This window comes from Pipistrellus kuhlii, unplaced genomic scaffold (assembly GCF_014108245.1).
Source record: "Pipistrellus kuhlii isolate mPipKuh1 unplaced genomic scaffold, mPipKuh1.p scaffold_m20_p_2, whole genome shotgun sequence".
Classification (NCBI taxonomy): domain Eukaryota; kingdom Metazoa; phylum Chordata; class Mammalia; order Chiroptera; family Vespertilionidae; genus Pipistrellus; species Pipistrellus kuhlii.
The window spans coordinates 98,274,470-98,302,127 of record NW_023425515.1 but is presented as its reverse complement, the minus strand read 5'-3'; the positions used below and the strand labels follow the sequence as shown (position 1 = coordinate 98,302,127).

At 39.0% G+C, this 27,658-nt stretch overlaps 1 protein-coding gene across 5 annotated transcripts in view; it reads right to left on the bottom strand.

Annotated features, from left to right (window-relative positions):
• The window catches only part of PLOD2 (procollagen-lysine,2-oxoglutarate 5-dioxygenase 2), a 215,285-nt gene that overhangs the window by 126,690 nt on the left and 60,937 nt on the right, over positions 1–27,658 (bottom strand). For all 5 annotated transcript variants that reach the window (XM_045584113.1, XM_036443746.2, XM_036443745.2 and 2 more), the window contains exon 2: positions 10,441–10,532. In XM_045584113.1, coding sequence (XP_045440069.1) covers positions 10,441–10,532 — 92 coding nt within the window. The remainder of the gene's footprint in view (positions 1–10,440; positions 10,533–27,658) is intronic.

Below are 27,658 nucleotides of genomic sequence, written 5' to 3'. Positions count from 1 at the left end.
ATTTCAAGTTCAGTTCCCAGTCAAGAGTATGTACCTGGGTTGCATTTTCCTTCTCCTGTTGGGGCATATGTGGGAGAAAACCAATCAATGTGTCTCTCTCACATCAATGTTTCTCTCCCTCCTGCCCCTCTTCTTTCCCTTCCTTCCTCCCTCCCTCTCATTTTCCCTCAGTCCCTCCCTCCTATCCTTCCACTCTCTAAAAATCAATGGAAAATATATCCTCTGATATAGATTACCAACAACAAAACAAAATGTGGCCTCCTCTGGCCTGAAGATTTACTAGTATTATACTTCCATTCCACAGCCCTTTTGGACTTCTCTGATACCACATTAATACTGCGCCCACTATAGTGGCTCAATCATGCTTGATTTTTCTCCTTTTATTCCACTAAATCAGTGTGTCAAATGAGACCCTGCTTCTGAATCAGATGGGGGGCTTATTCAGCAGGTCTTGGGTGGCATCTGAAAATCATTATTTCTATTTCCCAGATCATGCTAATGAACTCTGAGAACCATTGCATTTATAATGGGAAGACAGAAGGATAAAATCTCCAGTCAGTTGAATAGGACTGGGGTTCATGATTTGATGTCATTGCTCCTTACCCTAGGCCCTTAAAAACTGCAGTGTGAGGTGGTATCTCATTGTAGTTTTGATTTGCATTTCCCTAATAGATAGTGAAGTTGAACACCTTTTTATTTGTTAGAGTCTAGGGCAAGTTTTTCTTACCTATAAACAAAGTAGTATCTAACTTGCATAGTTCATTTAATGAATCAAGAGCACATCATATACAAAGTTCCTAACATGGTGCATCACCCATAAGAAACATTCCTTGCTGAACTCTAAAGCTGCCCCTCATTGCATTTCAGCATTATTTTCCCGATTTTTCTGTGACTCCCATATGCCTCCTATCAGTGCTTACTACTATACTAGTATTCCTTCTCTATCCTAAAAAACTTACAACATTGTTCTCATTTATCCTGCATTAAACCTCTTGTTAATACTAGATCTCTTTTAAAGCAAAGTTCAGCCTCTTTATCAGCTGTTCTATATTAACATCTGTACCTAGCTTTCCAGTGGCAGCAAAATCTACCTTTTTTTAAAAAAATTTATTGTTTAAAGTATTATCTAAGATGCCTTTTTCCCCATTGACCTCTCCCTGGACAACCCCTCACCCCAGCACATGCCATCACTCCCTGACTGTGCCCATTGGTTATGTTCATTTGCATGCATACAAGTCCTTTAATCTTTTACCCCCCGCAACTTCCCTCATAGGTTGGACAGTCTGTTCAATGCTTCTATGACTCTGGTTCTGTTTTTGTTCATCAGTTAATGTTGTTCATTATATTCCACAAACGAGTGAGATCATGTGATATTTATATCTTTCTCTAACTGCCTTATTTCGCTTAGTATAGTGTTCTTGAGTTCCGTCCATTCTGTTGCAAATGGTAAAAACTCCTTTTTTACAGCAGCATAGTATTCCATTGTGTAGACGTACCACAGGTTTTTAATCCACTCATCTGCTGATGGGCACTTAGGGTGTTTCTAAATCTTAGCTATTTAAAATTGTGCTTCTATGAACCTAGGGGTCCATAATCCTTTCTGACTGATGTTTCTGTTTTCTTGGGATATATTCGTAGAAGTGGGATTACTGGGTCAAAAGAAAGTTACATTTTCAATTTTCTGAGAAAACGCCATGGTTTCCACAGTGGCTGCATCAGTCTACATTCTCACCAGCACTGTAAGAGGGTTCCTTTTTCTCCAAATCCTCACCAGCATTTGCCCTTTGTTGCTTTGTTGATGATAGCCATTCTGACAAGTTCTGATGCTAGTGGGATGGTACCTTACTGTTGTTTTGATTTGCTTCTCTCAAATGATAGTGACTTTAAGAAACCTATATAATAAAAGGCTAATATGCAAATTATCCCCTCAAACAGGAGTTAGACCATGAGTTCAACTGGGAGTTTGAGCAGAAGGTAGGGCCAGATGGCCAACCACTCACAGTCCCCAACCCTGGGCAGACCCTGCCCCAGATAGGCTCTCCCCACCACCATCAGGAGCGGAGCTGGTCAACTGCCCGAAGCCCCTTCCTTGGCCAGCCCCACACACAATAGCCTCCTCCAACCCTGATTCTGGGTCAGGCCTGCCCACTAACCACCCTCAGCTCTTCCCCCAGTGGGCCCGCCCCAATCAGTCCCTATTAGAGCAGGTAGGCCAGATCCCACCCATTTACAAATTCCTGCACTGAGCTTCTAGTGTTTTCATATGTGTCCTGGGTTTCTATATGTCCTCTTTTGAAAAGTGTCTATTTAGGTCCTTTACCCATTATTTGGTAAGTTATATGAGTTCTCTGTAAATTTTGGAGATTAAACACTTACTGGATATAACATTGGGAAGTATGTTCTCCCATGAAGTGTGTTTTCTTATTGTTTTGTTGATGGTTTCTTTGCTGTGCAGAAGCTTTTCATTTTGATGTAGTCCAATTTGTTTATTTTCTCCTTAGTTTCCCTTGCCCTAGGAGTTATACTGGTAAAGATATAGCTTTGACAAGTGTCTGCTACTTTGCAGCCTATGGCTTCCTCTAAGATTTTAATGGTTTCCCGCCTTATATTTAAGTCCTTTATCCATTCTGAGTTTACTTTTGTATATGGTGTAAGTTGGTGGTCTATTTTTATTTATTTTTCTTTATTGATTAAGGTACTATATATGTGTCTTATCACCCCATTGACCCACACCCCGAACTCATGTCTTAATACCCCTGGTGTCTGTGTCCATTGGTTAAGCTTATATACATGCATATAATTCCTTTGGTTGATCTCTCCCTTTTATGCTCACCCTCCCTTACCTTCCCTCTGAGGTTTGAACATCTGACTGATGCTTCTCTGTCTCTGGATCTGCTTTTGTTAATGTTGTTTATGTTGTTCACTATATTCCAACAAATGAGTGAGATAATGTGGTATTTATCTTTCTCTGACTGGCTTATTTCACTTAGCATAATGCTCTCCAGGTCCATCCATGCTATTGCAAATGGTAAGAATTCTTTTCTTTTTATAGCAGCATAGTATTCCATAGTGTTGCTGTACCACGGTTTTTTAATCCACTCCTCTGCTGATGAGCACTTAGGCTGTTTCCAAATCTTAGCTATGGTAAGTTGTGCTATGAACATAGGGGCCCCACCATTTATTGAAGAGACTGTCTTGACTTCATTGTATATTCTTAGCTCCTTTTGTCAAATATTGAGCTTAATGGCTTGGGTCAATTTCTGTGCTCTCAATTGTTTCATTGGTCTTTTTGTCTGTTCTTATGCCAGTACCAGGCAGTTTTGAGAACAGTGACTTTGTACTATAGCTTGATATCTGGTATTGTGATCCCTCCAACTTTGTTCTTTTTCAAGATTGCTGCAGCTATTTGGGGTCTTTTTTTTTTTTTATTCCAGATGAATTTTTGGAGAGTTTGTTTTAAATCTTTGAAATACACCATTGGCATTTTAATGGGGATTGCATTGAGTCTATAGATTGCTTTGGGTAGTATGAGCATTTTAATGATATTGATTCTACCAGTCCATGAACATGGTATATTCCTCCATTTGTTTATGTCTTTTTTTTTTTTTTTTTTTTTTTTTTTTTTTACAGAGTCCTATAATTTTCTGAGATCAGGTCCTTTAAGTCCTTGGTTAAATTTATTCCTAAATTAATTGCTTTTTTGCAATGGTAAATGGGATTGATTGTTTAGTTTTTCTTTCTGTGAGTTCATTATTGGTGTATAAAAAAGCTATAGATTTCTGGATGTTAATTTTGTATCCTGCTCCATTACCGAATTCATTTATTAAGCATAGCAGTTTTTTATGTAGTCTTAGGGTTTTCTATGTATCATATCATGTCATCTGTGAATAATAAGTTTTATATCTTCTCTAATTTGGATACCTTTTATTTCTTCTTCTTGTCTGATTTCTATGGCTAGCACTTCCAATACTATGTCAAAAAGGAGTGGTGAAAGTGGGCATCCCTGTCTTGTTTCTGTTCTTAGAGAAAATGGTTTTAGTTTTTACCCACTGAATATAATGTTGGCTGTAGGTTTGTCATATAAGGCCTTTACTATGTCGAGGTATGATCTATCTATTCCCACTCTGCTGAGAGTTTTTCTCAGAAAAGGGTGTTGTATTTTGTCAAATGCATTCTCTGCATCAATCGATATGATTATGTGATTTTTGTCTCTCAATCTGTTTATATGATGTATCATGTTTATTGGTTTTCAGATATTGTACCATCCTTGTATCCCTGAAATAAATTCCACTTGGTCATGATGTATGATCTTTCTTATGTAATGCTGATCCGATTTGCTAAAATTTTGTTGAGGATTTTAGTATCTATGTTTATCAGGGATATTGGCCTGTAATTCTCTTTGTTTGTTGTGTCTTTATCTGGTTTTGAAGCTAGGATAATGCTGGCTTCATAGAGTTTGAAAGTGTGCCTTCATCTTGAATTTTTGGAATAGTCAGAGGATAGTATAAGGTTCTCCCTCCTCCCAACTGGTGGGTGGAGTTATGACATTACTGGCATCTGTCACAGAGACATCTCCAAGACATTGAGCCATCAGTCAGTGCCTGCCAAAGTGTCCTGGAGCCCACCCTTTCCTGTTCTGCCCTGGGTTCAACCCTCTCCTGATCCTCCCCTTAAAAAGGCCCCCAGACCAGCCACGTGCTGCTGATCCTCCATGTCCAGGTGGCAGCCCGGCTTCGTCCATCCCCCCTCCCAACTCCTTCAATTCTGATTTCTCTACCTCTGTAATAGTCCTGCTCATTGCTGGGGAATAAACTTTACTTTAAAACTCCTTGGTGGTCAGTTTCCTGTGCCTCAAACCATACAGATAGGTTTTAATTCTTCTTTGAATGTTTGGTAAAGCTCCCCTGTGAAGCCATCCAGTCCAGGACTTTTATTTCCTGGATTTTTTTTGTTTTGTTTTGTGGGGTTGTTTGTTTTTTTGTGGTTTTTTTATTTGTTTGTTTTTTTATCACTGCTTCAATATCTTCAGTGGTTATTGACCTATTCAGGTTTTTTTTTATCCTTCCTGATTGAGTTTGGGAGCTAGTATTTTTCTAAAAATATGTCCATTTAATCAAGGTTGCCCAGTTTATTGGAGTAGAGTTATTTGTAGTATATATTTACAATCCTTTGTATGTCTGTGGGGTCAGTTGTTACTCCCTGTTTCATTTCTGATTTTGTTTTTTTGTGTCCTATCTTTTTGATTCTTGATGAGCCAGTCTACAGGTTCATCAATCTTGTTTATCCTTTCAAAGAACCAGGTCTTTGTTTCATTGATTTTTTTTTTTTTTTTGTCTCTATGTTGTTTATTTTCTTCCTCATATTTATTCTGGGCTTTCCTTGTTGCTCTCTTTTTAATTCTTTATGTTCCAGGGTTAGACAATTTATTATGATTTTTTTCTTATTTTGTCAGGTAGGCCTCTAGAGCTATGAACTTCCTTCTTGGGGCTGCTTTCACTGTGTCCATAGATATTGGATATTTGTATTTTTGTTGTCATTTGTTTTCAGGATTTTAAATGTCTTTTTTGATCTCTTTGGTAACCTTATTAATGTTTAATAGTATGCTATTCAGCCTCCAAGTGTTTGAATATTTTAAATTGTTTTTTATCATAGTTGATTTATAATATTATGCCACTGTGGTCTGAGAAGATGCTTGACATGATTTCTATCTTTTTGAATTTGGGGAAATTTTACTTGTGTCCCAATATGTGATCTATCTTTGATAACGTACCATGTGAACTTGTTGAGAAATTATATTCTATAGCTCTGGGGTGAAATGTTCTGGAGATTTCAATTAAGTCCATCTGATCTAGTGAGTGATTTAGGATTGTTGTTTCTTTCTGATTTTTTGTGCAGAGGATTTATCCAGTGATGCCAGTGAGTTATTAAAGTTGCCTACTAGGATTTTGTTGTTGTCAACATCCACGTTGATTTATTCAGAAGCTTTTTTTCAATGTATTTGGGTACCCCTATATTGGATGCATTTGTTTTCTAGAGTTTTATCTTCTTGTTGTGGTGGTCCCTTTGGTATTATGAAGTGGCCTTCCTGTCCCTTGCTATGGCCTTCACTTTGAAGTCCATTTTGTCTGGTATAAGTATTCCTACCCCAGCTTTTTTTTTTTTTTTTTCTTTTCCATTTTCTTGACATATATTTTTCCATCCCTTCATTTTCAGTCTGAGTTTCTTGTTCTAAGATGAGTCTACTATAGACAGCAAATGTATGGATAATGCTTTTTTATCCATTTAGTAACTTGAGGTCTTTTGATTGGAACATTCAATCCATTTATGTTAAAGTTTATTATTGATAGGTACTTGTTTGTAGCTATTTTTATTTATTTTTTATTTCCCCCCCATTTTTTTATTCATTTATTATCTGTGTACATAATTTAACATTGCCCCCCCTTCCATACATACCCCCCCTCCCCAGAGTTTTGTGTCCATTGGTTGTACTTATATGCATGTATACAAGTCCTTCGGTTGATCTATTATCTCCCCAGATCTCCATACCCTACCTGCTGTAATTTGACAGTCTATTTTTTGCTTTACCATCTCTATATCTATCTTTTGGTTCACCAGTTTATAACGTTCTTTATTATCCATAAATGAGTGAGGTCATGTGGTGTTTCTCTTTCATTGACTGGCTTATTTCACTCAGCATGATGTTCTCCAATTCTACCCAGGTTGCTGCAAATGATGAGAATTCCTTCTTTTTTTATGGCAGCATAGCATTCCATTGTGTAGATGTACCATGGGTTTTGGGTCCAACATCTGCTGACAGGCACCTAGGCTATTTCCAAATTCTATCTATTATAGATTGTGCTGCTATGAACATAGGGGTGCATATATCCTTTCTGATTGGTGTTTCTAGTTTCTTGGGATATATTTCTAGGAGTGGGATTACTGGGTCAAATAGGAGTTCCGTTTTCAGTTTTTTGAGGAAACTCCAAGTTGATCTCCACAGTGGTTGCACCAGTCTACATTCCAACCAGCAGTGCACGAGGGTTCCTTTTTCTCCTCAACCTCACCAACACTTGTCGTTTGTTGATTTGTTGATGTTGGCCATTCTGACAGGTGTGAGATGGTACCACATTGTTGTTTTGATTTGCATCTCTCGGATAGTGACTTTGAGCATGCTTGCATGAGCCTTTTGGCCTTCCTTCTGTCTTCTTTTAAAAATATTCTATTTAGGTCCATTGCCCATTTTTTAATTGGATCATTCATTTTCCTTTTTTTTTTTTTTTAATATATTTTATTGACATTTTTACAGAGAGGAAGAGAGAGAGATAGAGAGCTAGAAATGTCGATGAGAGAGAAACATCGACCAGCTGCCTCCTGCACATCCCCTACCGGGGATGTGCCCGCAACCAATACATTCCCTTGACCAGAATCGAACCTGGGCCATTTCAGTCCGCAGACCGACGCTCTACCGCTGAGCCAAACCGGTTTCGGCTCATTTTCCTTTTATTTAGTTGTATAAGCTGTTTGTAGATGTTGGAGATTAAACCTTTATCAGTGGTAACATTTACAAATATGTTCTCCCACACAGTGGGCTTTCTTGTTGTTTTGTTGATGGTTTCTTTTGCTGTAAAAATGCTTTTTATTTTGATGTAGTCCAATTTGTTCATTTTCTCTTTAGCTTCCATTGCTCTAGGGGAAGTATCAGTGAAGAAGTTCTTTTGGCATATGTCTGAGATTTTGCTGCCTGTGGATGCTTCTAGTATTTTTATAGTTTCCCATCTGATGTTTTAAGTCCTGTATCCATTTTCAGTTTATTTTTGTGTATGGTGTAAGTTGGTGATCTAGTTTCATTCTTTTGCATGTATCTGTCTAATTTTCCCAACACCATTTATTGAAGAGACTGTCTTGACTCCATTGTATATTCGTGTCTCCTTTGTCAAATATTAATTGAGCATAGTGATTTGGGTTGATATCGGGGTTCTCAATTCGATGCCATTGATCTATATGTCTGTTCTTGTGCCAGTACCAGGCTGTTTTGAGAACAGTGGCTTTGTAATACAGCTTGAAGTCTGGTGTTGAGATCCCTCCTACTTTACTCTTCTTTCTCAGGATTGCTGTGGCTATTCGGGGTCTTTTATTGTTCCAAATGAACTTTTTGAGAGTTTTTTCTAGGTCACTGAAATATGCCATTGGTATTTTAATGGGGAGTGCATTGAACCTGTAGATTGCTTTAGGAAGTATGGACATTTTGATGATGTTGATTCTACCAATCCATGAACATGGTATGTTCTTCCATCTGTTTACATCTTCCTCTATCTCTTTTTTCAGTGCCGTGTGGTTTTCTACAAATAGGTCCTTTACTTCCTTAGTTAAATTTATTCCTAGGTATCTTAAATTTTTTGGTGGAATGGTAAATGTAATTGCTTTTATAGTCTCTGTTTCTGTAATTTCACTGTTGGTGTATAGAAATGCTATGGATTTCTTGGCATTAATTTTGTATCCTGCTACATTGCCAAATTCATTTATTAAGTCAATTAGTTTTTTAATGGAGTTTTTTGTTTTTTTTTTATGTACAATATAATGTCATCTGCAAATAAGGATAACTTTACTTCTTCTTTTCCAATTTGGATGCCTTTTATTTCCTCTTCTTGTCTAACTGCAATGGCTAGTACATCCAGTACTATGTCAAGCAGGAGTGGCGAAAGTGGGCATCCCTGTCTTGTTTATGTTCTTAGAGGTTTTAGTTTTTGCCCATTGATTATGATGTTGGCTGTGGGTTTATCATATATAGCTTTTATTATGTTGAGGTATGATCCTTGTACTCCCAACTTGTTGAAAGTTTTTATCAGGAAAGGGTGTTGGATTCTATCAAATGCTTTTTCTGCATCAATTAATATGATTATATGATTTTTATCTTTCAATTTGTTTATGTGATGTATGTTTATTGATTTGTGGATATTGTACCATCCTTGCATTCCTGGAATAAATCCTACTTGGTCATGGTATATGATCTTTGTGATGTTCTGCTGGAGCCGATTTGCTAGAATTTTGTTGAAGATTTTGGCATCTATGTTCATGAGGGATATTGGCCTGTAATTCTCTTCCATTGAGTTGTCTTTATCTGGTTTTGGTATTAGGGGGTATTTTTATTTTTGTTCCCATGTTTCTACTTCTCTTTTTATTTTTTATTTTTACATCAGTCCCTTTAGCATTTCTTGTATTGCTGGCTTGCTAGTGATGAAGCTCCTTATTTTCACTTCAATTTTGAATGATAGCCTTTCTGTATAGCATCTTCTGGGACTCAGGCCCCTGTCTTGCATCACTTTGTATACTTCCTTTCATTCCTTCCTAGCCTGATGTATTTCTGTTGAGAAATCTTTTGATAATCTAATGGGAGATCCTGTGTAGGTAACTCTCAGTCTCTCTTGTAGCCTTTAAGTTTCTCTCTCCTTGTCATTAACATTTGCCATTGTAATTACAATATGTTTTGGTGTGGGTCTTTTTGAATTCATCTTGTTTGGGACTCTCTGTGGTTGTGTGACTTTCTTCTTACTCAAATCAGGGAAGTCTTCTAACATTATTTCTTCAAGTAGGTTTTCTAATCCTTGTTCTTGTTGTTGTTTCTGAACCCCTATTATACTGTACATTACATACTGGAACAGCTGATTTTTTCCCAAGACAAAGCCCCGTGCCCCCCTTTTAAGGTTTTTGGTTTTGCTTTTTTTAAAATAAATGTTTTAATTTGCTTGTTTGGTTGTTTTCCTACCTGGGATTCCTCCCCACTCTCCTCTTACTTGGGAGCGGGGAGAGAAACTGGCTGACAGACCCTCATTTCTAAAAAATAAGTTTAAAAAGTCAACAAAAACAAAAGGCTTTTCATAGCTCAGTTTACTAATTCTACCAAATTCCTCAGGTTTCTTCTCATCATTTATCAATGAGATATTCCTCTGGAGATGTCTTCTAAAACCTTTTTATATTTTTATAATATTCCCAAACCCCCGTAAAACAAACAAAATACAGAAGAAGCAATTCTTCATAAATGAAAGAAAAAGCATCCCCTTTAATCATGTTTCCAATTCTTTATAATAACAAAGAAATACACTAAAGCAGACAAAAAATTACTGTCAAATCTTAGTTATGTTGTGTTTACACATGACATCCCCATCAAAGAAATATAAATATATATACATATTTTCTGTTATTCTATAAACATGTTTATACAAAGCATTAGTAAATATTAAGAAATTATTGTTTGAGTGGGAAAGTATTAATAAGGCCAAAATGGTATCTTTAAAACAATCAAGTATATATAAATTTTAATAGCAACTTTGTAACCAAATTTCACCTTCCTCCTTTGGATTACACTTCCTGTTGTTACTACTGTTATAAAAATGTACTTTAGGCACATATTTTAATGTCTCCATGAATTAAGTTATACCATACCTTCACAGTATAATTGAAGTATTTGGCTGACTGCATGAACCGATGAAATCCATCACTTTCTCTTGTTGCTACAGTTATAACTAATAATTTATCTGCAAAGATAGAAGGAAATATCATAAAATGGTTTACTAAGAAAGAAGTTAAGTGCTCCCACTTTACAATGACTTGCACCTATGGAAATGGCATAACAATAAACAAAGAGCTGTTGAAAAAATAGGCATGTCAAGCTGGTTATACTACTGCCAAATGATGAACCACAGCAAAATAATCATTTTAATAGTAAGAAAGTATAATAATGTTTTCAGAAAAGCACACCCTTGACAAGATTTTCTCCACCCCCAAAGAATCATTTCCATAAAATACATAAAAATTTTATCTGTAAAGATAAAATCTCTTAGGTATTATCTAATCAACCAGCTTCACTGTCATCTATAAAAAAGTGAAGTCTGGATCCACATGATATTACTCAAAACACTAGCATGTACAAAAATAAAAGATCCAACCATGAGACTGGTCTTAATATTAAAAAATAAGTTATGATAAATTGGGAGCATATACTTAGAAACAGAATCAATTTTTTTTTTACTATTAATGAAAAAAGTACATAAGTCTGTAAACACGACCTTTACATCACATTTGATACTTCTGCTTTTTCCTAAAGAATAAAAGAAACATCTTTACTGATACAGCTCCTAGGGCAATGAAAATTAAAGAGAAAATAAACAAATGAGACTATCCTATCAAATAAAAGAGTAATATGCAAATTAACCATTAGTCCACTCAAGCCATGCCCACCAAAACACCCACCAGCCAATCAGAGCAAGTATGCAAATTAACCCCAACAAAGATGGCCAGAGCCACAGAGAGCAGTTGAGAGGCTTGGGTTTCCCCAGCAATGGAAGCCAAGCTTTCCACACACCCTGGCCAGCCTAGGCCTCCACTCAAGGCTACAAAGTTTCAATGATAGAAGTTACATAAAACCAAACAGAAATGGCGGCAGCAAGAGTGAGCAGGGGACTTGGCTCCACTCCAGGCTACGAAGTTTCAATTGTAGAAGGTAAATAAATTCCAGATACTAGGGTCTCCACTTGAGTCGCCAGGGGCACTGGCAGGGGGGCTGTGGCCAGCCTGAAAACCACCACAGGTCCATCGCCAGGCTGCCCTATGCCCCAAGGGAACCCCCACTCTGATCCAGGACACTCTTCAGGGCAAACCAGCTGCCCCCACCCATGCACCAGGCCTCTATCCTATCTAATAAAAGAGAAATATTCAGATTGACCATCACTCCAACATACAAGATGGCTGTCCCCATGTGGCCAAAGATCCCGCCCCCATGTGGACACAAGATGGCCACCACAAGATGGCCAGCAGGGGAGGACAGTTGGGAGGCATCAGGCCTGCAAGGGAGGACAGTTGAGAGGGACCAGGTCTGCCAGTTGGAGGCGATCAGTCTTGTAGGGGAGGGCAGTTAGGGGTGGCCAGGCTGGCAGAGGAGGGAAATTGGGGGCAAATAGGCTGGCAGGGAAGCAGTTAGACATCAATCAGGCTGGCATGGGAGTGGTTAGGGATGATCAGTTTGGCAGGCAGAAGTGGTTAGGAGCAATCAGGAAGGCAGGCAGGTGAGCAGTTGGGAGCCAGCAGTCCTGGGTTGTGAGAGGGATTTCCGACTGCCCATTTAGACCCGACCCATCGGGATCAGGTCTAAATGGGCAGTTGAACATCCCTTGAGGGGTCCCAGATTGGAGAGAGTACAGGCTGCACTGAGGGACACCCCCCTACCCCATGCACGAATTTTGTGCACAGCCTCTAGTATCAAAATAAAAAGCTTTTGCACAACAAAAGAAATCATCAGAAAACAACTGCATGGGAAAAAATATTTGCCAATGTTATCTCAATAAGGGTTTAATCTCCAACATTTACAGGGACCTCATACAACTTAACAAAAGGAAGATAAACAATCCAATAAAAAAGGGGGGGGGGCAATGGATCTAAATAGATACTTTTCGAAAGAGGAGATACAGAAGACCAAGAGACATATGAAAACATGTTCAAAGGGAAAACAAAGATAAAGGTGTAGTTTTTTTTTTTGTTGTTGTTGTTGTTGTTGTTTCTTTGGGTTTTCTTTTTCTTTTTTCTTTTTGAGTTAGTCCTGTATAGCTATAACTTCCCTCTCAGGACTGCTTTCACTTTGTCCCATAGGCTTTGGATTGTTTGTGTTTTCATTGTCATTCGCTTCCAGGATCCTTTTAATTTCTTTGTTGATCTCTTTGGTAATTCAATCCTTGTTTAATAGCATGCTATTAAATCTCTATCTGTTTGAATTTTTAAAATTGTTTTTATTGTAGTTGATTTCTAATATTATGCCACTGTGGTCTGAGAAGATGCTTAATATGCTTTCAATCTTCTTGAATTTGGGGAGATTTTGCCTGTGTCCCAATATGTGCTCTATCTTAAAAAATGTCCCATGTGCACTTGAGAAGAATGTATATTCTGTAGCTCTGGGGTGAAATGTTCTGAAGATGTCCATCTGATATAGTGAGTCATTTAGAATTGCTGTTTCTTTGCCGATTTTTTGCCTAGAAAATTTATCCAGTGATGTCAGTGGGGTATTAATGTTCCCTTCTATGGTTGTATTGCTGTAGATCTCTCCCTTGATATCTTCCAGAAGTTTTCCTTTTTACGTGTTTTGGTGCTCCTGCATTGGGTGCATATACTGTATTTTCTGGCATATAAGATGACCCCCTAATTTTAGTTAAAACATAGGTTTAGGCCTATATTCACTGTATAAGACTACCCCCCCACACACACACTTCAAAGAAAAGACTTACTTTGCCGTCAGGATCTGCAGGTAATTTTTGTGCAATTTTGGTCTTTTGCTCCCGATTTTCGGTTGACTTTTTTTCATTTCAAAAGTCGTCTTATATGCCGGAAAATACGGTATGTTTATCAGAGTTATATCTCTTGTTGTATCTATCCCTTTATTATCATGAAGTGGCCTTCCTTATTTCTTTCTTAAGGCCTTCACTTTGACAGATATTTTGCTTCCTTCACTTTCAGTCTTTGTGAGCTGCTTGTTCAGAGGTGGGTCGCTTGTAGACAGCATGTATATGGATCATGTTTTGTTTTTTTCTTAAATATATTTTATTGATTTTATACAGAGAGGAATTGAGAGGGATAGAGAGTTAGAAATGTCGATGAGAGAGAAATATCAACCAGCTGCCTCTTGCACATCCCCCACTGGGGATGTGCCCACAACCCAGGTACATGCCCTTGACCGGAATCAAACCCGGGACCTTTCAGTCCACAGGCCAACGCTCTATCCACTGAGCCAAACCGGTCTTGGCTGGAGCATGTTTTCTTATCCATTCAGCTACTAGATATCTTTTGACTAGATAATTCAGTTCACTTACATTTGTTATTATTGATAGATACTTGTTTGTAGCCATTTTTACTGTTTGTCCCTGTGTTCCTTCTTCCTTTTTCCCCTTCTTTTTACAATAGTCCCTTTAGCATTTCTTACATGCTGGTTTGGTATTGATATATATATATATATAATTTGTCTGTGAAGCTCCCTTCAATGTTGAATGATAACCTTGCTGAATAGAATATTCTTGCATTCAGTCTCTTGCTATGCCTTAGTTTGTATACTTCATTCCATTCCCTTCTAGCCTGATGTGTTACTATTGAGAAATCATTTGATAATCTAATGGAATATCCTTTGTAGGTAACTCTCCGTCTTCCTCTTGCAGCCCTTATGATTCTCTGTCATTAACATTTGCCATTGTAGTTACAATGAGTATTGGTTTGGGTCTTTTAGGGTTCATCTTGCTTGGCCCTCTCTGAGCTTGTGTGACTTTCTTCTTCCCCATGACAGGGAAGTTTTCTGCCATTATCTCTTCAAATGGGTTCTCTAATCCTTGCTTCAATTCTTGTCCTTCTGGCACCCCTATTATATGTTTCATGTTGTCCCAAAGCTCCCTTAAACTTTCCTCCTATTGTCCAATTTTTTCCCTCCAGTTGCTGTTCAAAATAGACTTGATTCTCTACCTTATTTTCTACCTCACTAATTCAGTTTTCCGCTTCTCTTAGTCTACTGTTGAAACCTCCCAAAATTTGTTTTATTTTAGCCATATCACTTTGGATTTCTTCTTGATTCTCACATAAGTTATTGATTTTTCTCATCCATCCAGTTTATGAACTGTATGACCATTATTGTGAAATCTTTTTCTGACATAGTGCATTCCTCTGTTTTATTTAGTTCCTTGTGTGTGTGTGGGCAGGGGGGGAAGGTTATTCCTCCTTTTCTTTCCTTTGGGGGTTGCTTTTTTCATTTCCCCATTTTTGCTGTCACCGAATGGTCCAGTTGCCAACTTGTGTGGGTTCTGAGCTTCAGCGATGGGCCTGGCAGGAGTGTAGTGCACCACAACAGTCAAGGGTGGGCCTGGGGTATTGGGAAGTTCAGCTGCCGCAGGCTGGTGGGAGCCCTGAGTGCACCAAGAGCCAGGGGCTGGCTTGGGTTCCCTATGTGTGGACACCACAGTCTGGTGGTAGGCATGTGTGAGGGTCCAGCTCAGGTGCTGGGAGAGTGGTGGCTGCCATAGTCTGGAGGGAGCTGTATACCAACAGCCAGGGGCCGTCTGGGATGTCAGGAAGGTGTGGCTAGTGGGAGCTGCACACACTGACTGTCAGGCATGGCTTGAGATGCATGAAACCTATGCTGCCACAGCAGGTAGGCAGGAGAGGAAAACCCTCTGGAACTCACAATTGCTTGAGCCCAGGGTGGCTTGAGTCTCAGTGTCATTGGGTCTTAGCTGTGATAGCAGGTCTTTGTCCAGAGTGGCTTTAAGTTCTCAGTTTTGGTCTGAGGTCAGTATTGGTGGTGGTGAGGCTGGGTTCCTAGTCACAGCAGCTCTGCCCTTCAAGATGGCATGATTTTTGTACCAGCATCACCACTAGGGAATGTTTGCAGTGAAAGTGGGGGTTCCCCATCTATGAGAGCCTGGTCCACCAGCCCTGAATGTCTTGCAGGATCTAACTGTCTCTCTCTATCTCTCTCTCTCTCTCTCTCTCTCTCTCTCTCTCTCTCTCTCTCTCTCTCTCACACACACACACACACACACACACACATCCACACACTCCTGTTTTGCTCCCTCACTCTCTTCCTCACTGCCATTGTGCCTGCTACCATCTTCCCCTCTCTTCCTGTATCTTTCTTATTATATCAAGAGATGGATGGATAAGGTAGGCTATAGTTGTGCAAATTTCAGATGAATGTATGTATAACTTCATCTCTTTCTTTACAATAATTATACACTCATGAATCTGATATTGCCCTAGCCAATTTGGCTCAGTGGATAGAGTGTTGGCCTGTGGACTGAAGAGTACAGGGTTCAATTCCAGTTAAGGGCACATACCTTAGTTGCAGCCTCCTCTCTGGCCTGGATCCTGGCCAGAGTGCATACAGGAGGCAACTAACCAATTCATTTCTCTCACATCAATATTTCTCTCTGTCTTTCCCCCTCTCTAAAAATCAATGGGAAAATATCTTTGGGTGAAGATTTAAAAAAATAAAAAGAATCTGATATCTCTTCCAACTCTCAATATTTTATAGCAGTAAAGGTAAAAAAAAATAGTAAAAACTTTTCATCTTGAAGCTATTGATTCAAATAATTCAGCAAGTAACTATAGATACACCTCATCAAATCTTTACATTTCTCTTCAGCTCCAAGCAAGCTGCAGTAGGTCCTTGGGTTATGTCGAAGATCTGTTCCTATGGCATGATGTAACAAGAGCCATAAGTTGGAAACCACCTGCATAAGCACTTACATCACTCACATGGATCACATGGAGCACATACACAGCAGTAATGAAATAAAAAAAAAATTAAAGCTAACAATTCCTGACCTTTATTTGTGGTTAAAAAAATTTAAACATAACAATTCCTGACCTTTATTTGTGGTAAATAAATAATTAAAAAAAAAAAAAACAACAGAAAGCACATATGTACATACATTGAAATGTCAGAACTTTTTTTTATATATATAAATAAATGAGAGATGGCGATGTAACCACAAAACAATGTATGCAAAGTCCGATGTAACCCGAGGATTGCCTGTATTTACATTGTCTTAAATTAAAATCATCATTAGCCCAGGCTTCTCAATAGCCTCCTGAACCACTTTATCTATTCCAATATCTCTACAAAGTAGGCAGGGTGGTCTTTTTTAAAAAACACTTCAATATTTGAACATGTCACACACTGCTAAACACCCTTAAATAGCTTTCCATTGCTCTTAGGATGGTGGGTGAGCTCCTTTATCTAAAAGTGGTCCTTAACTATCTCTATCCTCTCCAATATCACCCACCATCTCTCTCCCCTTCGTTCTCCCTATGCCAATCACACTGTCCTTTTTTTATTTTTCCAACACTGCCTGCTCCCTCTCAAGAGAAGAAAAGAGCCTATGCAAAACCATTATCTAATATCTCTCATTTTTTAAAGTACATTTTAATTGATTTTAAAGAGGAAGGGATACAGAGATTAAAACATCAATGATGAGAATCATTGAGTGGCTGCCTCTTGCTGTGTATTGAGCCCAACCCCCAAACCTGGCATATATCCTGACCAGGAATTGACCTGTGACCTCCTGGTTCATAGGTCAATGCTCAACCCCTGAGCCACACTGGTAGGGCTCTCCTAATTTTTTAATGTAGCTACTGAAGGTTCCAATTTGAGATTGTTACATATATGTCATTTCCTCAGGGAGACTGTACCTGACCTACTAATATAGGTCAGTAACCACATTATATATCTACCTCTATCTATACACTTACCACAGGTTATAATTGCTCTAATAGTATACTAACTTTCATGGTTATTATTTGAGATTAAAGTCTCTCTCCCTACTAAACTATAAATTGTAGAAAGGCAGGATGTCTTTTACTCAGCACTACATCTCCTGGGCCCATCATAATGTTTATCACATAGTAAGTTCTAGATAAAAATTGTTGTATAAGTGGATTCAGGGACAAGTGATGATGTGTTTCAGATGTATGTGTGTATTAAAAAATTATTCTCAATAAAACCCCCATGTAGTTAGCTTTATTACCTCTAATTCACAGATGAAGGTCAGGTATGTAAAGGTAAAGCAACTTAGCCAAAGTAACCCAGTTACAAACAGAGCCAGGAGACCTTCAACTATTCTTCAAAGACTGATTTCCCAGGTGTCATGTGGCTTTACTTGTGGTGAGGAGTCAAAAGGCCAGAGATAAACTTTGAATTTTATTACATGTGCAGAAAAGAGATACTGTAGCAAAACCTGAGACTCCTATCTTTACAAAGACCTGCCTGCAGCCTTGCTCCTTTGCTGGCATCTAGAAAGTTAAATTTGAGGAGGGTTCCCCCCATTCCCACATAAGAATGGCTTATTGGTCTAAACTGTACAAATAATATATGTACACTGAACACAGTTGGGAGACTTTTGGAGCAGAGGCTGCCTTTTTGGCCAACCCCCAATAAAAACCTTGGGTACCGAGTCTTTAATAAGCTTTCCTGAAAAATAACATTTAACATGTGTTGCCATGACTAGTTATTGGGGAAAATCAACCAAATCCTATATGAGTACTAGAGAAGGATTGTTGGAAGCTGTGTCTATTGATAGTTTCCCTAGGCTTTACCCTTGTGCCTTTCCCTTGGATGATTTTGCCTGGTATCCTCCCACTATACTAAATGATATCATGAGTATGACTGTAAGTTGAATCCTCTGAGTCCTCCTGCTGAAAGGCTAAACCTGCGTATGGTCTTGGATATGCCCTTCCCATTATGCTTCTATCTACAGACAGCAAGTTTTCATCTGAAAGAGGCCCTCTGGGACTAATTGGCGATGGTCTAATAGAGGGATGGATATTGAGTTCTGAGCTCAGAGGTCAGGCTACAGAGATATTAGAAACCCCCCCCCCCCCCCACAACAGACTCCAGAAAAGAACTGTTACATAAGGCAATGATACTCTGATTCCCACTGACAGTCATTTTGTTTCAGCATAAACTGGCCTCGTGAACAATCTAGCAAAGCCCACCTCTTTTACATAGGAATGATCCAAGATCTAAAGGGAAAATCAGACTTGTCCAAAATCCTGCAGTGAGCTAGCTGGAGGCCAATCTATCTGAACTCAGGGTTCCCAATTACTAAAAATATGGCTTCTCAAAGGCTTATTGTACAACTGTGGTACTTTATTAAGTACTAAATCACCCAAACAATATGACAAACTGGAGCCATAGATCCTAGGCAGCAAGAAAACAATTTTTATTCTGTGAAATCGTTGAAAGAAATGCAAGACAAAAAATTCTCAAGAGCAATTCACATCACAATTTCAGCTAGGGAAAAACCTAAAAAGGAGTGCCAAAGAGACATCAGAGGATACTTTAGCATTTTTTTTTTTTAAGAAAAGGGGGTAAAAAAAACAAATGCTTCAGAAAACTAACTTTCAACCATTAGCATTCAGACGGAAGCCTGAGCTTCCACATTCCACTGTGGACAATACACAGACATACAGCAAATAATATGTGCTGTAAGGTCGTGGGGGGAGATAGTATGTAAAATGACCCACCATCCTAGTCTGCCCAGAACAAATGTGATTGCCAAAACACAGGGCCCTTATTTCTAAACACAGAAAGTTCTGGGCAAACAAGGGTGAGTTGGTCACCCTAGCAGTATGCGAATAAGACTAAACAGGGTGAGTATCACCAGATACATATAAAAGACTGGATGAGAAATGATCTGGTAGAAGGGCAGCAAATGAAGGATAAACTCCTTTAGACCAGAATGTCAACCAACACCAGCAATCAAGTGAAACAGGACCAGAGGAACCTAGCAGGTAAAAATGGACTGAGTCAACTCTGTCCCTCATAAATACTCAAATCATAATATATGTTTTTAAACATTTTTTCCAAACCAAAAAAAAAAAAAGATGTTGTATACATATTAAAACTAAAAGCTTTTTTTTAGTTTTTTTGAATTTGTTTGATACCCATGTTTTCTGAATGTGTGTGCACGCATGAGAACATGTTTGATGTGCGTGTGTGTGTGTGTGCATGCGCGAGCGTGTGTGTATTCTCAAGAGAGTCAAAAGGGATACTAATCTGTTCAAGAATTTCTAGAAACTAGGAATAGTTGAGGGATTAAAAATTTTTCTATCAGAAAAAAAAAAAGAGGATTAGCACCTCCCCATCTCATCGTATTTGAAGAGAGAAAAAATAGCTTTCCTTCATCTTATTTTACAGGAATTAGTTATCTCCTGGATGGGGAAGAATTCATGGAAAGGACAGAAATTTTATATTGACACTGTTTTAATCCATAAAATGCTATAACAAAATACCATGGACCTGGTAGTTTATAGAAAAACAGAAATTTCTCACAGTTCTGGAGGCTAGCACCAGCATGGCCACAGTTGGTGCTTTTGCTGTGTCCTCCATGGTAGAAGGGCTGCAGTCTGTTGGAACCTCTAATAAGACCACTAACCCAATTTGTGAGGACTCTATCCTCATGACTTAAGCAAAGGTTCCACATTTAATACTAACACCATTAGGGATTAGGATTTCAACATGCTAGTATGAATTTGTGGAACAGGGCGGGGAGAACTATTCAAATACAAAGTACCATAGCAAATACAAAGAACCATAGCAAATACAAAGTGCAAGTAAAAGAATGTAGAATGAATGGACTTGTCTTGCAGAAGCAGTTTACTATCTCTACAAAAATAATACGAAGAGCATAGGACCATTTTCCAGGATTTATGAACTAGAGAGCACACTTAATCCTTTCAGAAGTTACAAAATCTGTATCTTGAATGAGTTTTAATGTCAAGGGAAAAGGGACCTGCTCTTTTAGACAGAGCAGACTTATTTTTTTTAATGTTTTTTATTTTATTTCAGAGAGGAAGGGAGAGGGAGAGATAGAAACATCAATAATGAGAATGAGAATCATTGATCAGCTGCTTCCTGTATGCACCCTACCAGGGATTGAGGGTGCAACCTCAGCATGTGCCCTGACCTGGAATTAAACCGTGACCTCCTGGTTCATAGGTTGACACTCAACCACTGAGCTAAACCAGCTGGGTGAGCAGATTTTAATTTGTTAAATTTCAAGGGTTCATGGTTGCAGCAACCTCCAACATAGAAAGATGTTCCAATAACGAGAACATCCTTTGAGTGGGACTATGTAATTCATCTGCTGGACAAATGCTTTAGCAGAGACTATGAATTGCCTGCCAGAAATCTGGTAGTTTATTCAACTTCGATCTCTTGCTGTTCATTCCATGTTTTACAATGGCACTAAAAGTATTTCCCACACACATAACAATGAGTTTCATTAATAAATTTAACAACCAGATCACAACAGCAGGGGCTGAGATAATATATTACTGCTTATTTGCCTACAAATGAAGAATTGCCCTAGGGCAGAGGCCTCCTTGAGATGAACTTGTGGTTAGCTTTAAGAGAAAGTTATAAGGGTAAGGTGCCTAACAAGATGGCTTTTACTTCTCCATAATGGAAAAAGAAAAATATTTTTAAAGAAGTCTTCCTAATCAAAAGAAATGAAAATAAATGAATTTGGGATGTAAACTTGAAATTGACATAGTCAATCACATTATAAAAATAATGTGTTCAGGTGGAACAATAAAGTGATAGAGCAATTTGCTGTAATTTAGGAGGTTGTAGTGCTAAAGTGTGTTGAATCCATAGATTATTTATTATAACCCTGTGCTGTTTCCCTACACCTCTCTCAGATCACTGACCTTATACATCTTAGCAGTATTCAAACAAAACTCATTATTTTATACTAGAGGCACAGTGCACGAAATTCGTGCACAAGGGCGGGTTGGGGGCGTCCCTCAGCCCAGCCTGCAGCCTCTCTAATCTAGGACACCTCAAGGGATATCCGACTGCCCGTTAAGGCCCAATCCCACTGGGATTCCACCAGGATCCCACTGGGATCGGGCCTAAACAGGCAGTCGGACCTCCCTATCACAATCCAGAACTGCTGGCTCTCAAATTCTCACCTGCCTGCCTTACTGATTGCCACTAACTGCTTCTGCCTGCCAGCCTGAGCACCCCTTACCCACTCTCATACCAGCCTAATTGATGTCTAACTACTCCCCTGCCAATCTGTTTGTCCCCAACTTCCTACCTCTGCTGGCCTGGTCACCCCTAACTACCCTCCCGTATAGAGTTGATTGCCTGCCCTCCCTTGCAGGCCTGGTGCCTCCTAACTTCCCTCCCCTGCTGGCCATCTTGTGTCCACATGGGGGCAGCCATTTTGTGTGTTGGAATGATGCTCAATCTTCATATTACTCTTTCATTAGATAGGATAGAGGCCTGGTGCATGGGTGGGGCCAGCTGGTTTGCCCTGAAGAGTGTCCCGGAACAAAATGAGGGTTCCCTTGGGGCATAAGGCGGCCTGAGGGAGGGACCTGTGGTGGTTTGCAGTACAGCCATGCCCCCTGGTGACCCAAGTGGAGGCCCTGGTATCTGGGGTTTATTTACCTTCTACAATACAATTGAAACTTTGTAGCCTGGAGCGGAGCCAAGCCTCCTGCTCACTCTGTGGCTAGCAGCCATTTCTGTTGGGGTTTGTATATCTTCTATAATTGAAACTTTGTAGCCTTAAGTGTAGGCCTTGGCAGGCCAGGGTGTGCGGAAAGCTTTGATTCTTTCATTGCCAAGGGCAAACCTATCCTACCCCTCTTTCCAGCTCCATGGCTGTTGCCATTTCTGTTTGGATTTGTTTACCTTCTATAATTGAAACTTTGTAGCCTTGAGTGGAGGCTTAGGCCAGCAAGGGCAAGTGGAAAGCTTGGCTTTCTCTGTTGCCTGGGAAACCCAAGCCTCCCTCTTGCTGTCTGTGACTGTAGCCATCTTGGTTGGGTTTATTTGCATACTCACTATGATTGGCTGGTGGGCGTGGCATGTGGGTGTAGTGGAGTGATGGTTGATTTGCATATTACTATTTTATTAGGTAGGATTAGACTAGAGGCCCAGTGCACAAAATTTGTACTCTGTGGGGGGTCTCTCTAATATGGATCCTCTCCTGGGATGTCCAACTGCCAGCTTAGACCTGTGGTATCAGGACTGCTGGCTCCCAACTGCTCACCTGCCTGCCTGCCTGATTGTCCCTAATTGCTTCTGCCTGTCAGTCTGATCACCCCCTAACCACTCTCCTGACAGCTGATGGACACCTAACTGCTCCCCTGCAAGTCCGATTGCCCTTAACTGCCCTCCCCTGCAAGCCTGAACCCCCCCCAACTGAACTCCCTTGCAAGCCCAGTCACCACTTACAGGCATAATCACCCACAAGTACTCTCCCCTGCCGGCCATCTTTGACCACATGGAGGTGGCCATCTTGTGTGAGGTCATGAGGTCAATTTGCATATTACATCTTTATTATATAGGACTAGAGGGCCTGTGCATGGATTCATATATCACTGGGGTTCCTCAGCCAGGCCTGCACCCTCTTGCAAACTGTGACCCCACCAGTGCATGATCAGGGCTGGGGAGGGAGCAAGAGAGGACTCCAAGGTGTATCCAGCCCATCTTTTTTTTTTGTTTTATTTTTTTTATTTTTTAATTTATTTATTAATTTTTACATATTTTTATTATTTTTCCCCCTCCCTCCCTCCCACACATCCCCTAACTCCCCAGAGCTTTATGTCCATTGGTTGTACTTATATGCATGTATACAAGTCCTTCAGTTGATCTATTATGTCCCCCAGATCCTCCTCCCCTCCCCACTGAAATTTGACAATCTGCTTGTTGCTTTACTGTCTCTGTATCTATCTTTTGGTTCATCAGTTTATAATGATCTTTATTATCCACAAATGAGTGAGGTCATATGGTGTTTCTCTTTCATTGATTGGCTTATTTCACTCAGCATGATGTTCTCCAATTCCATCCAGGTTGCTGCAAATGATGACAATTCCTTCTTTTTTATGGCAGCATAGCATTCCATTGTGTAGATGTACCATAGTTTTTGGATCCAATCATCTGCTGATGGGCACCTAGGCTGTTTCCAAATTCTGGCTATTGTAGATTGTGCTGCTATGAACATAGGGGTGCATATATCCTTTCTGATTGGTGTATCTAGTTTCTTGGGATATATTCCTAGGAGTGGGATTACTGGATCAAATGGGAGTTCCATTTTCAGTTTTTTGAGGAAATTCCACACTGTTCTCCACAGTGGTTGCATCAGTCTGCATTCCCACCAGCAGTGCACGAGGGTTCCTTTTTCTCCGCAACCTCGCCAACACTTGTCGTTTGTTGATTTGTTGATGTTGGCCATTCTGACAGGTGTGAGATGGTACCGCATTGTTGTTTTGATTTGCATCTCTCGGATAATTAGTGACTTTGAGCATGTTTTCATGTGCCTTTTGGCCTTCCTTGTGTCTTCTTTTGAAAATATATTTAGATCCATTGCCCATTTCTTAATTGGATCATTCACCTTCCTTTTATTTAGTTGTATCAGCTGTCTGTAGATGTTGGAGATTAAACCTTTATCAGTGGTGTTATTAGCAAATATGTTCTCCCACACCGTGGGCTTTCTTGTTGTTTTGTTGATGGTTTCTTTTGCTGTAAAAAAGCTTTTTATTTTGATGTAGTCCCATTTGTTTATTTTATCTTTAGCTTCCATTGCCCTAGGGGCAGTATCAGTGAAGAAGTTCTTTTGGCATACGTCTGAGATTTTGCTGCCTGTGGATGCTTCTAGTATTTTTATGGTTTCCCGTCTGATGTTTAAGTCTTGCATCCATTTTGAGTTTATTTTTGTGTATGGTGTAAGTTGGTGATCTAGTTTCATTCTTTTGCATGTGTCTGCCCAATTTTCCCAACACCATTTATTGAAGAAACTGTCTTGACTCCATTGTATATTCGTGCCTCCTTTGTCAAATATTAATTGAGCATAGTGATTTGGGTTGATATCTGGGTTCTCAATTCTATTCCATTGATCTATATGTCTGTTCTTGTGCCAGTACCAGGCTGTTTTGAGAACAGTGGCTTTGTAATATAGTTTGAAGTCTGGTATTGAGATTCCCTCCTACTTTACTCTTCTTTCTCAGGATTGCTGGGGCTATTCGGGGTCTTTTATTGTTCCAAATGAACTTTTGGAGAGTTCTTTCTAGGTCAGTGAAATATGCCCTTGGTATTTTAATGGGGAGTGCATTGAACCTATAGATTGCTTTAGGAAGATGGACATTTTGATGATGTTGATTCTACCAATCCATGAACATGGTACGTTCTTCCATCTCCTTACATCTTCCTCTATCTCTTTTTTCAGTGTTGTGTAGTTTTCTGCATATAGGTCCTTTACTTCCTTAGTTAAATTTATTCCTAGGTATCTTAAATTTTTTGGTGGAATGGTAAATGGAATTGCTTTTTTAGTCTCTGTTTCTGTAGTTTCACGGTTGGTGTATAGAAATGCCATCGATTTCTTGGCATTAATTTTGTATCCTGCTACATTGCCAAATTCATTTATTAAATCAACTAGTTTTTTATGGACTCTTTTGGGTTTTTTATGTACAATATCATGTCATCTGCAAATAAGGATAACTTTACTTCTTCTTTTCCAATTTGGATGCCTTTTATTTCCTCCTCTTGTCTAATTGCAATGGCTAGTACTTCCAGTACAATGTCAAATAGGAGTGGCGAGAGTGGGCATCCCTGTTTTGTTCCTGTTCTTAGAGGGAATGGTTTTAGTTTTTGCCCATTGAGTATAATGTTGGCCGTGGGTTTATCATATATGGCTTTTATTATGTTGAGGTATGATCCTTGTACTCCCACCTTGTTAAGAGTTTTTATCAGGAAAGGGTGTTGGATTTTATCAAATGCTTTTTCTGCATCAACTGATATGACTATATGATTTTTATCTTTAAATTTGTTTATGTGATGTATCACATTTATTGATTTGCGGATATTGTACCATCCTTGCATTCCTGGAATAAATCCTACTTGGTCATGGTGTATGATCTTTGTGATGTTCTTCTGGAGATGATTTGCTAGAATTTTGTTGAGGATTTTGGCATCTATGTTCATGAGGGATATTGGCCTGTAATTCTCTTTCATTGAGTTGTGTTTATCTGGTTTTGGTATTAGGGTGATGCTGGCTTCATAGAAGGAGTTGGGAAGTGTTCCTTCCTCTTGGACTTTTTTGAATAGTCTGAGGAGGATAGGTTTTAGTTCTTCCTTGAATGTTTGGTAAAACTCTCCTGTGAAGCCATCTGGCCCTGGGCTTTTGTTTGCTGGAAGCTTTTTGATGACTGTTTCAATTTCTTCCCAAGACACTGGTCTCTTGAGACTTTTAGATTCTTCCTGATTGAGTTTTGGAAGTTTGTATTTTTCTAGGAATATGTCCATTTCCTCCAGGTTGTTCAGTTTGTTGGCATAGAGTTCTTCGTAGTATTTTGTAACAATCTGTTTTATTTCGGTGGGGTCTGTTGTTATTTCACCTCTTTCATTTCTGATTTTGTTTATTTGGGTCCTCTCTCTTTGTTTCTTGGTTAGCCTGGCTAGAGGTCCATCTATCTTGTTTATTCTTTCAAAGAACCACCTCTTGGTTTTGTTGATCTTATGTATTGTTTTTTGGTCTCTATGTCGTTTATCTGTGCTCTGATTTTTGTTATTTCCTTCCTTCTGCTTACACTAGGCTTTTCTTGTTGCTCCTTTTCTAACTCTTTGAGTTGTAGAGTTAGATCATCTGTTACCCTTTTTTCTAGTTTTTTGCAATAGGCTTATAAGGATATGAACTTCCCTCTCAAAACTGCTTTTGCTGTGTCCCATAGATTTTGGATTGTTGTGTTTTCATTGTCATTTGTTTCCAGGATGTTTTTTATTTCTTCCTTGATTTCTCTGGTAACCCAATCCTTGTTTAATAGCATGCTGTTTAGTCTCCATGTGTTTGATTTCTTTGGATTATTTTTATTGTAGTTAATTTCCAGTTTTATGCCATTATGGTCTGAGAAGATACTTGATATGATTTCTATCTTCTTGAATTTGAGGAGACTTTGCCTATGACCCAAAATGTGGTCTATCTTTGAGAATGTCCCATGTGCACTTGAGAAGAATGTATATTCTGTGGCTTTGGGGTGCAGTGTTCTGAAGATGTCAATTAATTCCATCTGGTCTAGTGAGTCATTTAGGATTGATATTTCTTTGCTGATTTTTTGTTTAGATGATTTGTCGAAGGGTGACAGTGGGGTATTAAAATCTCCTACTATGATTGTATTGCTATTAATCTCTCTCTTAATGTCCTCCAGCAGTTTTTTAATGTATTTGGTTGCTCCTGTATTGGGTGCATATATATTTACCAGGGTTATTTCTTCTTGTTGGATTGTTCCCTTTAGTATTATGAAGTGGCCTTCATTATCTCTTATTATGTCCTTCACTCTGAGATCTAATTTGTCAGATATAAGTATTGCTACCCCAGCTTTTTTTTCATTTCCATTTGACTGGAAAACTTTTTTCCATCCCTTTACCCTCAGTCTGTGTGCATCTCTTTTTCTGAGGTGGGTTTCTTGTAGACAACAGATGTATGGGTCTTGTTTTCTTATCCAATCTGTTACCCTATGTCTTTTGATTAGAGCATTTAATCCATTTACATTTAAGGTTATTATTGATAGGTACTCATTTGACACCATTTTTATTCTATACCCGTGTTCCTTCTTCACTTCTTATTTCTTTATTTTTACAGTAGACCCTTTAGCATTTCTTGCATTGCTGGTTTGGTGGAGATAAATTCCTTCAGTCTTTTTTTGTCTGTGAAGCTCCTTATTTCCCCTTCAATCTTGATTGATAGCCTTGCTGGGTACAGTATTCTTAGATTCAGACCCTTACTTTGCATGACTTTGTATATTTCATCCCATTTCCTTCTGGCCTGATAAGTTTCTGTTGAGAAATCAGTTGCTAGTCTGATGGGGGTTCCTTTGTATGTAACTTTCTGTCTCTCTCTGGCTGCTTTTAAGATTCTTACTTTGTCGATGTTGTTTGCCAATTTAATTATAATATGCCTTGGAGACTGTCTTCTGGGATTCATTTTGCTTGGGACTCTGCGAGCATCTTGGATTTGTGTGATTTTTTTCTTCTCTATTTTAGGAAATTTTTCTGTCATTATTTCTTGAAATACTTTTTCCATGTCTACCTCAGTTTCCTTTCCTTCTGGAACCCCTATTATTCGAATAT